Here is a 17,642-nt window from a genome sequence, read left to right as displayed (position 1 = left end):
ATGAAGACACCAGTTCAATTCCACCAGTAGCCACCGGGGGAGCCCAGAATCCAAATTCACAACAGTGGTCCAAACGAAATGACACAGGGTTAAGGACTTCCAAAATCTTATAAGGACCGATAAACCGAGGCTTAAACTTAGGAGAGGAGACCTTCATAGGAACAAAGCGAGAAGACAACCACACCAAATCCCCAACGCGAAGTCGGGGACCCACACAGCGACGGCGGTTGGCAAAGCGCTGAGCCTTCTCTTGTGACAGCTTCAAATTGTCCACCACATGATTCCAAATCCGATGCAACCTATCCACCACAACATCCACTCCAGGACAGTCAGAAGGCTCCACCTGACCCGAGGAAAAACGAGGATGAAACCCTGAATTACAAAAAAAAGGCGAAACCAAAGTAGCAGAACTAGCCCGATTATTAAGGGCAAACTCGGCCAATGGCAAAAAAGTCACCCAGTCGTCCTGATCAGCAGAAACAAAACATCTTAAATAGGTTTCCAAAGTCTGATTAGTGCGCTCGGTTTGGCCATTCGTCTGAGGATGGAAGGCCGATGAAAAAGACAAATTAATGCCCATCTTAGCACAAAAGGTCCGCCAAAATCTAGACACAAACTGGGATCCTCTGTCGGAAACAATATTTTCAGGGATCCCGTGCAAACGAACCACATTTTGAAAAAACAGAGGAACCAACTCGGAGGAAGAAGGCAACTTAGGCAAGGGCACCAAATGGACCATTTTAGAAAAACGATCACACACCACCCAAATGACCGACATTCTCTGAGAGACAGGGAGATCTGAAATAAAATCCATGGAAATGTGCGTCCAAGGCCTCTTCGGGACAGGCAAAGGTAACAACAAGCCACTGGCACGAGAACAGCAAGGCTTAGCCCGAGCACAAATTCCACAAGACTGCACAAAGGAACGCACATCCCGCGACAAGGAAGGCCACCAGAAGGACCTAGCCACCAAATCCCTGGTACCAAAAATCCCAGGATGGCCTGCCAACACCGAAGAATGAACCTCGGAAATAACTCTGCTGGTCCATCTATCCGGGACAAACAGTCTCTCCGGTGGACAACGGTCAGGTCTATCTGCCTGAAACTCCTGCAGCACTCGTCGCAAATCTGGGGAGATGGCAGACAAAATCACCCCCTCTCCGAGGATACCAGCTGGCTCTGAATCACCAGGAGAGTCAGGCACAAAACTCCTAGAAAGAGCATCAGCCTTCACATTCTTCGAACCAGGCAGGTATGAGACCACAAAATCAAAACGAGAGAAAAACAACGACCAACGAGCCTGTCTAGGATTCAGCCGCTTGGCTGACTCGAGATAAATCAAATTCTTGTGATCAGTCAAGACCACCACACGATGCTTAGCTCCCTCGAGCCAATGTCGCCACTCCTCAAATGCCCACTTCATAGCCAACAACTCCCGATTACCAACATCATAATTCCGCTCGGCAGGCGAAAACTTTCTAGAAAATAAAGCACATGGCTTCATCACAGAGCCATCAGAGCTTCTCTGCGACAAAACAGCCCCCGCTCCAACCTCAGAAGCATCAACCTCGACCTGGAAAGGAAGGGAGACGTCTGGCTGACATAAGACTGGAGCCGAAGAAAACCGGCGCTTCAGCTCCCGAAAGGCCTCCACAGCCGCAGGAGACCAATTAGTAACATCAGATCCCTTCTTGGTCAAATCCGTCAATGGCTTAACAACACCAGAAAAATTAGCGATGAAGCGACGGTAAAAATTAGCAAAACCCAAGAACTTCTGAAGACTCTTAACAGATGTAGGCTGAGTCCAGTCATGAATAGCCTGAACCTTGACTGGGTCCATCTCAATAGCAGAAGGAGAAAAAATGAAACCCAAAAAAGAGACCTTCTGGACTCCAAAAATACATTTTGAGCCCTTCACAAATAAAGCATTGGCACGCAGGACCTGACACACCATCCTGACCTGCTTAACATGGGACTCACAATCATCCGAAAAAACCAGAATATCATCCAGATACACAATCATAAATTTATCCAGAAATTCGCGGAAGATGTCGTGCTTAAAGGACTGAAAGACAGAAGGAGCGTTAGAAAGTCCAAAAGGCATCACCAAGTACTCAAAATGGCCTTCGGGCGTATTAAATGCAGTTTTCCATTCATCACCCTGCTTAATACGCACAAGGTTATACGCACCACGAAGAGCTATCTTGGTGAACCAACTAGACCCCCTAATGCGAGCAAACAGATCAGATAACAATGGCAAAGGATACTGAAATTTGACCGTGATTTTGTTTAGAAGGCGATAATCAATACAAGGTCTCAAGGAACCATCCTTCTTAGCCACAAAAAAGAACCCCGCACCAAGAGGGGAGGAGGAGGGGCGAATAAGTCCTTTCTCCAAAGACTCCTTTATATAACTCCGCATAGCAGCATGCTCCGGCACTGACAATATGAAAAGTCGTCCCTTAGGAAACTTACTACCAGGAATCAAATTTATAGCGCAATCACAATCCCTATGAGGAGGTAGAGAACTGAGTTTGGGCTCATCAAATACATCCTGGTAATCTGACAAAAACGCAGGGACCTCAGAAGGAGTGGATGAAGCTATTGACACCACAGGAGCGTCGCCATGAATTCCCTGACAACCCCAACTTGACACAGACATTGCTTTCCAATCCAGGACTGGATTATGAGTCTGCAACCATGGCAGGCCCAACACGACAACATCATGCAAATTATGCAATACAAGAAAGCGAATCACCTCCTGATGAACAGGCGTCATGCACATGGTCACTTGTGTCCAGTACTGAGGTTTATTCGTAGCCAATGGTGTAGCATCAATTCCCCTTAGTGGAATAGGGAATTTTAAAGGCTCCAAAACAAAACCACAGCGCCTGGCAAATGACAAATCCATCAGACTCAGGGCAGCACCTGAATCCACAAAAGCCATAACCGGGTAAGATGACAGGGAACAAATCAGGGTAACAGACAAAATAAACTTAGGCTGCAAAGTACCGATGGTGACAGATTTATCAATCTTTTTTGTGCGCTTAGAGCATGCTGAGATAACATGAGCTGAGTCACCACAGTAAAAGCACAACCCATTTTGCCGTCTATAATTTTGCCGTTCACTTCTGGTCAGAATTCTATCACATTGCATAGACTCAGGTGTCTGTTCAGAAGACACCGCCAAATGGTGCGCAGGTTTGCGCTCCCGCAAACGCCGATCAATCTGAATGGCCAGAGTCATTGAGTCATTCAGACCTGCAGGCGTAGGGAACCCCACCATGACATTCTTAATGGCTTCAGAAAGACCTTTTCTGAAATTTGCAGCCAGGGCACACTCATTCCATTGAGTAAGCACCGACCATTTCCGAAATTTCTGGCAGTACACCTCTGCATCATCTTGCCCCTGAGATATACAACGCTTTTTCAGCCTGGTTCTCAAGATTAGGTTCCTCATAGAGCAATCCAAGGGCCAGAAAAAACGCATCCACACTGAGCAATGCAGGATCCCCTGGAGCCAATGCGAAAGCCCAATCTTGAGGATCGCCACGCAAGAAAGAAATAATAATCTTAACTTGCTGAACAGAATCCCCAGAGGAACGAGGTTTCAAAGAAAGAAACAACTTGCAATTGTTCTTAAAATTCAGGAACCTAGATCTATCTCCAGAAAACAACTCCGGAATAGGTATTCTAGGCTCTGACATAGGACTGTGCACAACAAAATCCTGAATACTTTGTACCCTTGCAGCAAGATGATCTACACTGGAGGCTAAACTCTGGATATCCATATCAGCAGCTGAACTCAGAGCCACACCAAGATTAAAGGTACCGTCACATTAAGCGACGCTGCAGCGATAGCGACAACGATGCCGATCGCTGCAGCGTCGCTGTTTGATCGCTGGAGAGCTGTCACACAGACCGCTCTCCAGCGACCAACGATGCCGAGGTCCCCGGGTAACCAGGGTAAACATCGGGTTGCTAAGCGCAGGGCCGCGCTTAGTAACCCGATGTTTACCCTGGTTACCAGCGTAAAAGTAAAAAAAACAAACTACATGCTCACCTGCGCGTCCCCCAGCGTCTGCTTCCTGACACTGACTGAGCTCCGGCCCTAACAGCACAGCGGTGACGTCACCGCTGTGCTTTCACTTTCACTTTAGGGCCGGAGCTCAGTCAGAGCAGGAAGCAGACGCTGGGGGACGTGCAGGTGAGCATGTACTGTTTGTTTTTTTTACTTTTACGCTGGTAACCAGGGTAAACATCGGGTTACTAAGCGCGGCCCTGCGCTTAGTAACCCGATGTTTACCCTGGTTACCAGTGTAAAACATCGCTGGTATCGTTGCTTTTGGTGTCAAACACAACGATACACGGCGATCGGACGACCAAATAAAGTTCTGGACTTTATTCAGCGACCAGCGACATCACAGCAGGATCCTGATCGCTGCTGCCTGTCACACTAAACGATATCGCTAGCGAGGACGCTGCAACGTCACGGATCGCTAGCGATATCGTTTAGTGTGACGGTACCTTAAGAGGAGGAGAGAAGCCAGACACACAGCAGCTAGACACACGGCAGCAAAAAAAAAATAAAAATATCTCCAAGCTTCTTTTCTCCTGCTTCTGCCATGCAATTAACACTTTACCGGCCGGCTGTACTGTTATGATCCTAGTGGCAAGGATCACAGGTCGGACTAGCTAAGTAACTGAACAGACTACTAGCTCTGGGGAAGTGGTAACTAGATTGACCGCAACCTGATCCTATCCGCACACAACTATAGGCAGCCGTGGAACGTTACCTAAAAATCCTAGATGTCTCTTCACGGCCTGAGAAACTGACTATTCCTGGAGGGAAAGAAAGTCCTCTCTTGCCTCAGTGGAATGACCCCAAAGATATAGAATAGCCCCCCACAAATACTAACGGTGAGTTAAGGGGAAAGCACAAACGCAGAGATGAAATCAGATTTAGCAAATGAGGCCCGCTAATACTAGATAGCAGAAAATAGGAAGGGAACTGTGCGGTCAATAAAAAACCCTATTCAAAATATCCACGCAGAGATTGCTCGAGCCCCCGCACCAACTAACGGTGCGGGGGAAGCAACTCCGTACCCCAGAGCTTACCAGCAAAAAGAAATCACATATTAGCAAGCTGGACTAAACTCATCATAAACAGAAATCATATTGCAGGCAGATGAGCAAAAAATATTCAAACAGAACTTAGCTTATCCTGAAGAGGCAGAAAACGAGATAATCAGGAGTAATCAGAATAGCACTGAATACATTGACAGCCGGCAACAAGTGGAAGTGAAGCAGAGCTAAATAGGAGCCTCCCTGGTGAATAACGAGGCAGCTGATCCAGCCAGACCCGCAGGATAATAAACCAAACCACCAGGGGGAGCCAAAAAACCAAAGTCACACAATACCATCTGTGACCACAAGAGGGAGCCTGAAAACGGAGTTCACAACACAGAGGATAGCAAAGGAATCTTTGCGGTCAGCACAAAAAACTACAAAAAACCACGCAGAGTGTGCAAAAAGACCCCCGCACCGACTCACGGTGCGAAGGTGCCACTCTGCACCCCAGAGCTTCCAGCTAGCAAGGCAATATCATGATAGCAAGCTGGACTAGAACTTAGCAAGTACTAAGAAATATATTTAGTACAATATGAACAACAAATGAACTAGCAGGGACTTAGCTTCTGCTGGAGTAGACAGGTCATCAGAAAAATCCAAGAGAGATCTGAACCAGTACAAAGACATTGACAGCTGGCATGAAGTAACGATCTGAGTGGAGTTAAATAGAGAAGCCAGCCTAGCAATAAACAAAGGCAGCTGAGGAAGGAATCTCAAGAACCAGCAGCTCCACTCACAGCCACCAGAGGGAGTCCACGGACAGAACTCGCCGAAGTACCATTCATGACCACAGGAGGGAGTTCGAGAACGGAATTCACAACAGGAGAGGACCCTGTCCTTGCGGACTTACATTCTATGCATACATTCTATACATTCTATAATGCTCCATATATAATGGGCCTCATATAATGCCCCATACAGAATAGTCCCCATATAATGCTCCATATAATGGGCCTCATATGATGCTCCATGTATAATGGGCTCCATATGATGCTCCATATATAATGGACCCCATATTATGCTTCATGATGAGCCTCATATAAGGCTCCATATACAATGGGCCCCATATATGATGCTCCAGTGTATAATGGGCCCCATATATGATGCTCCAGTGTATAATGGGCCCCATATATGATGCTCCAGGCAATAATGGGCCCCATAATGATGCTCCAAGGAATATTGGGCACCATATATGATGCTCCAGGGTATAACAGGCCCCATATTTGATGTTCCATTGTATAATGGACCCCATATGTGAAGCACCAGGGTTTAATGGGCCCTATATATGATTCTCCAGTGTATGGCAGGCGCCATATATGATGCTCCAGTGTATGATGGTCCCCAGAGTGCAGCTTTAATTGATTAGCTACATATAGAGTGGCTTTCTTAGCTTGCACCTGTTCACATTTGTATTTCTGTTTTTTATTTTGGAGTACACGCCTTCTGCCCGCCACTCCTCCTCCACCCATCAGCCTACGGCGGTTTTGAAATAGGGCTTGATCCTACCTGCCCATATTACTTCAGGCTTTTATCATGTTATGTCAGGGTCCCAAAAAAAAGGGGTACGTCTTGTCGCTGGCTGTTGGGCTCACGAGTTGGCCAATTTATGAGCTAGTTATCTTTAATTTTTTACGTATTTATTTCCTCCAGTGGTAATGCAGTTCCCATTTCACATGTTCAATGTTTGCATATTAATTTATTTTTGTATTTATTAGTTATGTCCACAAAGAGCACGGATGGGCGCGTGTTCTATCTGTGAAACACATGGATAAGAAACATACGTAAAAAACATAAAGAGAAAGAAACTTTATTCACCCATGTGGAGTGCTGCTGATTTCTGCTTTTTTTTTATAGGTGGGCAAAGTCATTAATAGTGACGAGCGAATATACTCGTTACTCGAGATTTCCCCAGCACGCTCGGGTGTATTTTTTAGTGCTCGGAGATTTAGTTTTCATCACAGCAGCTGAATGATTTACATCTGTTAGCCAGCTTGATTACATGTGGGGATTCCCTAGCAACCAGGCAACCCCCACATGTACTTATGCTGGCTAACAGATGTAAATCATTCAGCTACAGCAAGAAAAACTAAATCTCCGAGCACTAAAAAATACTCGAGCGTGCTCGCGAAATCTCGAGTAACGAGTATATTCGCTCTTCACTAGTCATTAACTGTCCTCAATGCTAATTGTTTCTTTTTTTTTTTTAGACGATAGGTAGAAGATAGTTATCTATGCAGAGGTAGAGAGATAATGGACAAGCGCTCTCCGGCTTTGGGGAAACAATGGCACTGATATGCATTGTAATACAGGTAGGGTAGTGCCTGCCTCTCCCATTGTACAGGTGACTATTTAGCACTGCCTGCACCAGCCTGCCGGGGGTTAGTATGGCTCTGCAGGGCGCCGTGTGTGCACTGAGCCCTCTCTCCTCCCTGCCCTGCGTCCAGGAATAGATGAAGTAGGTGTACAGGCTTCTTTCGCGTCCGCAGTCAACTGGCTTGACCCTGACAACAGCCGTTCTGCCGGGAGAGGGAGGGACGGGGGTGGCGGCTGCAGGCAGGGCGGGCGATCACCGTGAAGTTGCTTCTTCTCCTAGAACAGGGCAAGCTCTGCAGAGCCAGAGGGGAGCTCCCAGCCTGCTGCCTTCTCCTCGCAGGACACACCGAGCATTGGTCTCTTCCTGCTGCCCCCAGTGTGCCCCCTGCCCCCCAGGGCGGCTATACAATCCTCAGCAGTGACCTGAGACTGTATAGCCAGCCCCAGCACTGGGTGACAACTCACAAACTTTGCTCTGTTTTCAGTTTTTTTTTTTGTTTATTACTTTTTTATTTGTTTGCTACTTCTTTTTTTTTTTAGCATTTGCATTATTTTTTATTATTGCCTTGTGTTAACCCCTACCTCTCCCTGGACATTCTCATTTCCTCCCAACCCTCCTCTTTCCAAGTCGCAGGTGCTTTCATTATTCCTTCACCCTCCTAAAAAAAAACCCCAGAAACTGTCAGGAACTATCGCTAACATTGTGACTATCTGAACAGCTGACAAGTCATCATGACTGCAGAAAAGGAGAAAAAAAGGTAAGAGCAAAGTATTTATCTGTGTGTCCTTTTTTGTCACATCGCTGTTGTGATGTGTTGTGTTTTTTGCTGTTTAGGTGACTTTTTACACTTCTTTTTTACCAACTTGGTCATGAATAGTGGTCGCAGTGCCAGTCTTGCATATATGGCGACGATGGCGACCGCTGTTATTGTCGTATTATTCTTTCTCCGAATGATCCTTGGTTTTTTCAGTTTCTGGAATTTCCCATGTGGGTTAAAACAAAAATATAAGATTTCATGTGAAAATTATTCCGATCTGAGTCAAATCTTTTCCCAGTGTTATCGGATAAACGTTAATCGGGTGGTGGATCGGGTCTGTCTATAGTTACTGTTATACACATAGGTGCCATAGAGTGACGTAACGCTAAAACAATAACCTATGTAGCAGAGCTGTGCTTGTCAGGTTTGAGTAAACTTGCTGAGTTAAGATAATGTAGTAGGTTTATTTGCAGTCCTGTGTAAATATCAATCCTGTGTAAAAAAAACCAAACCTTATAGTATCACAATGTGCTGCAAAATACAAACTCAGCTCTGCTACATTTTGTAAGTGAAAAAGTAGGAAAAAGTATGGCAATGAGAACTTTCTGGGTGATGCTCTGTATGTACTTTATGGGGCTGGATCTGCTGTATAGCTAATTGCGCTATGTATAGTATAAAACAGTTGTATTTATCGCCTGGATAATGTATGACATAATGTACTTTTATATAATGTGCTGCAGGTTCCATAGATGAAAAATCATGCATTATATGTAATACACTATGTATACTGTACAGTAGATGCAGTAATGAGCTTGTGTAATGCACTATGGCGGCTGCACCATATATATGTATCTATGTAATATACTATATGTAAAGTACTGTGGATAACACATAAAGGCTAGTGCACTATATAGGTGTATAACACACCATGTTTTCTGTATAAAGTGCTGTAGCTGACAGCTCCTGTGCTACATAGAATGCAGAATGGCTAATTCACTAGATCTGTAACACACTATATGTAATGCTCTGTATATAAAGTATTGTAGATAACATGGGTAATGTGCCATATATATAGCATTATGGCTAGTGAATGATTTAATTATATATAATGCACTATAAAGTACCTTAGGTAACAGCTAATATTCTATATATATAATGCAGTATGGCTAGTGCACTGTATATTTATGTATAACACAAATTATATATAGACCACTGTAAAAATATGGATAGTGCATTATACATTCATATATAGGGCACTGTATATAAGGTACTGTAAAATAACAGCTATTGTGCTATATATAAAGTACTGTAAATAACAGCTAGTGTGCTATGTATAATGCACTATATATAAAGTACTGTAAATAACAGCTAGTGTGCTATGTATAATGCACTATATATAAAGTACTGTAGATAACAGCTAGTGTGCTATGTATAATGCACTATATATAAAGTACTGTAAATAACAGCTAGTGTGCTATGTATAATGCACTATATATAAAGTACTGTAAATAACAGCTAGTGTGCTATGTATAATGCACTATATATAAAGTACTGTAGATAACAGCTAGTGTGCTATGTATAATGCACTATATATAAGGTACTGTAGATAACAGCTAGTGTGCTATGTATAATGCACTATATATAAAGTACTGTAAATAACAGCTAGTGTGCTATGTATAATGCACTATATATAAAGTACTGTAAATAACAGCTAGTGTGCTATGTATAATGCACTATATATAAAGTACTGTAAATAACAGCTAGTGTGCTATGTATAATGCACTATATATAAAGTACTGTAGATAACAGCTAGTGTGCTATGTATAATGCACTATATATAAAGTACTGTAGATAACAGCTAGTGTGCTATGTATAATGCACTATATATAAAGTACTGTAGATAACAGCTAGTGTGCTATGTATAATGCACTATATATAAAGTACTGTAGATAACAGCTAGTGTGCTATGTATAATGCACTATATATAAAGTACTGTAAATAACAGCTAGTGTGCTATGTATAATGCACTATATATAAAGTACTGTAAATAACAGCTAGTGTGCTATGTATAATGCACTATATATAAAGTACTGTAGATAACAGCTAGTGTGCTATGTATAATGCACTATATATAAAGTACTGTAGATAACAGCTAGTGTGCTATGTATAATGCACTATATATAAAGTACTGTAGATAACAGCTAGTGTGCTATGTATAATGCACTATATATATAAAGTACTGTAGATAACAGCTAGTGTGCTATGTATAATGCACTATATATAAAGTACTGTAGATAACAGCTAGTGTGCTATGTATAATGCACTATATATAAAGTACTGTAGATAACAGCTAGTGTGCTATGTATAATGCACTATATATAAAGTACTGTAAATAACAGCTAGTGTGCTATGTATAATGCACTATATATAAAGTACTGTAAATAACAGCTAGTGTGCTATGTATAATGCACTATATATAAAGTACTGTAGATAACAGCTAGTGTGCTATGTATAATGCACTATATATAAAGTACTGTAGATAACAGCTAGTGTGCTATGTATAATGCACTATGTATAAAGTACTGTAAATAACAGCTAGTGTGCTATGTATAATGCACTATATATAAAGTACTGTAGATAACAGCTAGTGTGCTATGTATAATGCACTATATATAAAGTACTGTAGATAACAGCTAGTGTGCTATGTATAATGCACTATATATAAAGTACTGTAAATAACAGCTAGTGTGCTATGTATAATGCACTATATATAAAGTACTGTAGATAACAGCTAGTGTGCTATGTATAATGCACTATATATAAAGTACTGTAGATAACAGCTAGTGTGCTATGTATAATGCACTATATATAAAGTACTGTAAATAACAGCTAGTGTGCTATGTATAATGCACTATATATAAAGTACTGTAGATAACAGCTAGTGTGCTATGTATAATGCACTATATATAAGGTACTGTAGATAACAGCTAGTGTGCTATGTATAATGCACTATATATAAAGTACTGTAGATAACAGCTAGTGTGCTATGTATAATGCACTATATATAAGGTACTGTAGATAACAGCTAGTGTGCTATGTATAATGCACTATATATAAAGTACTGTAGATAACAGCTAGTGTGCTATGTATAATGCACTATATATAAAGTACTGTAGATAACAGCTAGTGTGCTATGTATAATGCACTATATATAAAGTACTGTAAATAACAGCTAGTGTGCTATGTATAATGCACTATATATAAAGTACTGTAGATAACAGCTAGTGTGCTATGTATAATGCACTATATATAAAGTACTGTAGATAACAGCTAGTGTGCTATGTATAATGCACTATATATAAAGTACTGTAGATAACAGCTAGTGTGCTATGTATAATGCACTATATATAAGGTACTGTAGATAACAGCTAGTGTGCTATGTATAATGCACTATATATAAAGTACTGTAAATAACAGCTAGTGTGCTATGTATAATGCAGTATGGCTAGTGTACTGTATAATTATGTATAATACACTATATATATATATATATATATAGCACTGTAGAAAACAGGTAATGTACTATTGGTATTGCACTATGGTCTGTACATTATATTTTTCTTTATAATACACTATAAAGTACTGCAGATAACAGTCTATATATAAGCCAGTATGGTTAATGCAGCAGACATATACCGTAATGCCCCACATATAATATACTATGGATAGCAAGCTGTACTGTTATTAAAACACTACAGTTACTGCATCATGTGTATAATGTACTGTGCACTATTGGTAATACACTATGTATAATATATAATGCACTATACAGAAAATAATAATATATAAGTAATTCTCCATGCATAATGTAGAGTCATTATATACTGTAGCATTACAGCAGAATTGTGGCACCTGCCTTGTTTGCCCTTTATGCTGATATTTCGCTGCTGGTTTGTTTTGCAAAGTAAACAATTATGCTTTTATGTCAAAAATTTGAATTTTTGAGAATTTGTTTGTTTGTTTTTTTGTCTCCTAAATTGTATTTTTGATGTGGCAGGATGGACAGGAGTGTAACATTATTCTGTTACATTGTCCAGATTGTGATAATTTTGTATTTTTATATCTGATACGTTAACGACGGTGACGTTAATTTAACTCCAGTTACTTTGCTACCAAATTCAGCTTTGCTACTTATGTTCAGTTCATGCTCCGATTCTGAGAGGGTTTTTTGGGTGATGGAGAAATGGAGATAAAAACCTGGAGAGAAAAGTTGCTTTTTGAAATAGAAATGACACAAAATGGGTGAGCGTCTGCTCTCTGTTATCAGCAATGTGCTCATAAAGTGCTGGTTTGTTGCTCTGGCTGCACTCGGTTGTTTCTGTCAGGGGTGATAATCATCTGTACGGGGCAAGTTCCTTCTTGATGGGGCTGACAAAAGATATAAATGGTGTGTGGATGAGGGCAACTGACCACTACTGTATGTGGGAGACTTTTCTACAGTGAGGGTGAGATGAGTCAAGAGTAAAAAAAAAAAAAACCACTTACTCTCATTATAGACTATGCAGGTAGATAGTCATTAAATAGTTTGTTGTCTAAGTGGAACATTCTTTAACTCTGACCTGATATAGAGATACCAGTTACCCCAACCAAGTTATTCTTGGGTATTATCTATGGTTTCACATAGGACTGTAAATAAAGTTACTAGTTATCTTAGCTTACTCATGTGGCAGAGAGTTTATCTTTTTTTGGCTATATTGTGTCATACTATAATGCATTACAGTTACCTTCATGTAAAACCATGAAAAAACGTCATCTACGTAGCGCCGACACTTGACCTTGATGTTGAATAACAAGACCAATTCATCTCTTCTACATCGATAAAATTCTATTATGTTTTCTAAGTCAAAGAAAGCCATGCAAATGATTAAGCAACAGCACAAAATTTTTTTGGGATGGACTTATCTTTATCTCACATGTCATTTTAGCATCTACTATGTGCAAAATAACGGCCTTCAAGAAACCTCATACTTTTCTGGATATCATACTGTAATCTATAAGATTTTGCATTATTAAATAGAACTACGGTAAAACAAATCTGATCAAGATTTAGTGTTATCTGGTTTGAAAAAGAACTTCCTATATAATTCTATTATGGATACTTTAAAAAAGCGAAACTTTGCTACATCTACGTATTGGTCCTGTCACTAAAGCTGCAAGTTAGTCTTTTTGGAATCGTTTTCCAAAAAATCAAACAGCGAAAAAAAAATTAAACTGGGCGAACCCCGCACCCCTGTAGTCATAATAAAGGAAGCTGACTATTGGGAGTCTTTCCTTTAGGGCAGTTTCTTTCACAGAGACTGAAATCTGCTGCAGGAAGACTTAGCTGAGCAATCCAATAGCTTATTTCCTTCTATTCAGAACTGCCAAGCCAAGTAAAAGTGCAGCTCTCCCAGCTAAAGCGGCTTTCATGTCATTTGCATTAGCACAGAATAGATGTTCTCTCCTCCCTGATCTGATGGGGGAAGGTCAGACGACTTGTTTGCACTGTTTTATATAACAATATGTTGTTGTTTATAGTAACCCAACATAAACATTTATTAGTTGTGATCAGTTCTGTTAAGTCATTAATTAAAGGGGAATATCTCCTCTAGTGATCATCAGATTCCCCACTGATCAGTGGTGATTGCTGGAAGGAGCTGCAGACAGCTGCACTTTTTTGCTACAGTGGCCACTACTGGAGAAATCAGGTATTACATTTTACCTACTCTAGTGAATGGTCAACTATTTATGATAATCCTCCTGAGTTCTTCAGAGTCAGAGTTGCTCTTTGCAGCCACTTTCCTTTCTGGCTAAGGCCAGTTGCACACGTCCAATGTTCATGGTCCGAGTATGGTCTTTGATGTCCGGACCAACGATGAACCGATCTCTACAGCCTCAATGGAAAAGATGAGACTGATGAGTTTGGGTCAGGTTCCCCACGACCGCTCTGGACATTGCGTTTTGTACTCGTACTGTGAATATGGGATGTGTGAAGCCGACCTAAAAGTAACATATGGGACTAAGATAAGATTAACAGCCTGACACAGGACTCAATGACCTAATTACTGGCAATTTTTTATGGGGAGTGATTTTATACCTGACAGCGGTGTTTTATGCTTTTTTTATTCTGATCATGAGCATTGCATGTAATTATTGACCTCGTTAAGAGCTTTAAGGGTCGCATGTAAGGGCCAATACATCAAGTTTGTCTCTGCTATTCTGCAGCATCTATTGGTTCCTAACTTCAGTGTTTTATAAATCAAATCTCCCGGTAGTCATTGATTTATAGTTTTGTTTGGTCATGTATTACATAAGTAGGATAAAAGCTGATGTGATGTCCTGTCTTATGTCATATATATACTGTACTTTCACTATAATATGCACTATAACGGTATTATAACGGTATAACTACACTATGCCATAGAGTATAGCGGTATGACTATACTATGCTTTGTACAGTAACGGTATAACTACACTATGCCAGAGTATAGCGGTATGACTATACTATGCTTTGTACAGTAACGGTATAACTACACTATGCCAGAGTATAGCGGTATGACTATACTATGCTTTGTACAGTAACGGTATAACTACACTATATGGAGTATAGCGGTATGACTATACTATGCTTTGTACAGTAACTGTATAACTACACTATACTATGGAGTATAGCGGTATGACTATACTATGCTTTGTACAGTAATGGTATAACTACACTATACTATGGAGTATAGCGGTATGACTACTATCCTTTGTACAGTAATGGTATAACTACACTATATGGAGTATAGCGGTATGACTATACTATGCTTTGTACAGTAACTGTATAACTACACTATACTATGGAGTATAGCGGTATGACTATACTATGCTTTGTACAGTAATGGTATAACTACACTATACTATGGAGTATAGCGGTATGACTACTATCCTTTGTACAGTAATGGTATAACTACACTATATGGAGTATAGCGGTATGACTATACTATGCTTTGTAGAGTAACGGTATAGCTACACTATATGGAGTATAGCGGTATGACTATACTATACTTTGTACAGTAACGGTATAACTACACTATACTATGGAGTATAGCGGTATGACTATACTATACTTTGTACAGTAATGGTATAACTACACTATACTATGGAGTATAGCGGTATGACTACTATGCTTTGTACAGTAACGGTATAACTACACTATATGGAGTATAGCAGTATGACTATACTATGCTTTGTACAGTAACGGTATAACTACACTATACTGTGGAGTATAGCGGTATGACTATACTATACTTTGTACAGTAATGGTATAACTACACTATACTATGGAGTATAGCGGTATGACTACTATGCTTTGTACAGTAACGGTATAACTACACTATATGGAGTATAGCAGTATGACTATACTATGCTTTGTACAGTAACGGTATAACTACACTATACTGTGGAGTATAGCGGTATGACTATACTATCCTTTGTACAGTAATGGTATAACTACACTATATGGAGTATAGCGGTATGACTATACTATACTTTGTACAGTAATGGTATAACTACACTATACTATGGAGTATAGCAGTATGACTATACTATGCTTTGTACAGTAACGGTATAACTACACTATATGGAGTATAGCGGTATGACTATACTATGCTTTGTACAGTAACTGTATAACTACACTATACTATGGAGTATAGCGGTATGACTATACTATACTTTGTACATTAATGGTATAACTACACTATATGGAGTATAGCAGTATGACTATACTATGCTTTGTACAGTAACGGTATAACTACACTATACTATGGAGTATAGCGGTATGACTACTATGCTTTGTATAGTAACGGTATAACTACACTATATGGAGTATAGCGGTATGACTATACTATGCTTTGTACAGTAATGGTATAACTACACTATACTATGGAGTATAGCGGTATGACTATACTATACTTTGTACAGTAACGGTATAACTACACTATACTATGGAGTATAGCGGTATGACTACTATGCTTTGTATAGTAACGGTATAACTACACTATATGGAGTATAGCGGTATGACTATACTATGCTTTGTACAGTAATGGTATAACTACACTATACTATGGAGTATAGCGGTATGACTACTATGCTTTGTACAGTAACGGTATAACTACACTATATGGAGTATAGCGGTATGACTATACTATACTTTGTACAGTAACGGTATAACTACACTATACTATGGAGTATAGCGGTATGACTACTATGCTTTGTACAGTAACGGTATAACTACACTATATGGAGTATAGCGGTATGACTATACTATGCTTTGTACAGTAATGGTATAACTACACTATACTATGGAGTATAGCGGTATGACTATACTATACTTTGTACAGTAACGGCATAACTATACTATATCACTGCTTGTACTATTATGGTAAAAGATATTTGCTTCCCTGTAGCAATACTCCAGATAAGATCGTGAATGTGTGATTAAATCACGTCCTTATACATACTTGGCCAGCAGTGATGGGACACTTCCAGCTGAACTAGATCCCAATAGAAGTTAATAATTCTGGAGTCTCCAGTAACATAAATAAAATGGGATGAGGGATGTAAATAGGAAATCTAATTCTGAAACAATGTTAATAGATAGTCATAAAAATATTATTAGATGAAGCAGAGCTAAATTTGTCTTACCAATTTACTTACATTGCATTGTTTGTTTGTGATAACCTGATAGTTGTGATAAACTTGGCTCTGCTACATCTCAGAATCTTAGCTCAGTGGAAAGGATTCTTTTTCCAGGTATCATCAAGACACTAGCCATGTATTTTGCCACACCAGAACATTTCCAAATAATATGGAATATATCTGTCTGTCCAGAGAGCACCATGCCACTCTGTATCTGTTATACTCCAAGTGTAGTCCGATGGGCCCGGTGCAAAATTTGGACCTGCCTCCCTACCTGCATGTTGGTCAGATGTATGGGCTCTTATAGCGTTCAAAATCCTATAAGAAAAGACTTGTTCATCCCCCCTTGATTATGTAGTAATATCCCCCATTCTGTGACCTTTCCTGGTATAAATGTCTCCCATCCTGGGCCCCATCCTGGTATATATGATCTACATCCTGGGCCTCTTCCTGGTATATGTTACCCCAATCCTGGTATATACTATATGACCCCCATTCTGATATACGTGGCCCCCATCCTGGCATACATGTCCCCTTTTCTGGTATATATGTCTCTGTGACGACACAGCATTTTATCTTAATTAAGCAGACGTCTATTTTCAGTAAGCCAGGAGTCATTGAGTATTATCTATATGGTGACTTTTGAGTTTATGTGTTTCTTTTTGGTTGGTCAAGAAATCACAGACTTTTGTTCGTATAAGCCTTTAATATTGACATGTA

At 40.2% G+C, this 17,642-nt stretch overlaps 1 protein-coding gene across 1 annotated transcript in view; it reads left to right on the top strand.

Annotated features, from left to right (window-relative positions):
- Positions 1-7,701: 7,701 nt before the first annotated feature.
- Positions 7,702-17,642, top strand: part of EPAS1 (endothelial PAS domain protein 1) — a 107,932-nt gene continuing 97,991 nt past the window's right edge. Inside the window, exon 1 of the mRNA XM_077282409.1 lies at positions 7,702-8,201. Within this exon, the coding sequence (XP_077138524.1) occupies positions 8,176-8,201 (26 nt within the window). The 5' untranslated portion in view covers positions 7,702-8,175. The remainder of the gene's footprint in view (positions 8,202-17,642) is intronic.

This window comes from Ranitomeya variabilis, chromosome 2 (assembly GCF_051348905.1).
Source record: "Ranitomeya variabilis isolate aRanVar5 chromosome 2, aRanVar5.hap1, whole genome shotgun sequence".
Taxonomy (NCBI): Eukaryota; Metazoa; Chordata; class Amphibia; order Anura; family Dendrobatidae; genus Ranitomeya; species Ranitomeya variabilis.
Note: the sequence above shows the minus strand (reverse complement) of the source record. Positions and strands in the feature narration are given on the sequence as shown.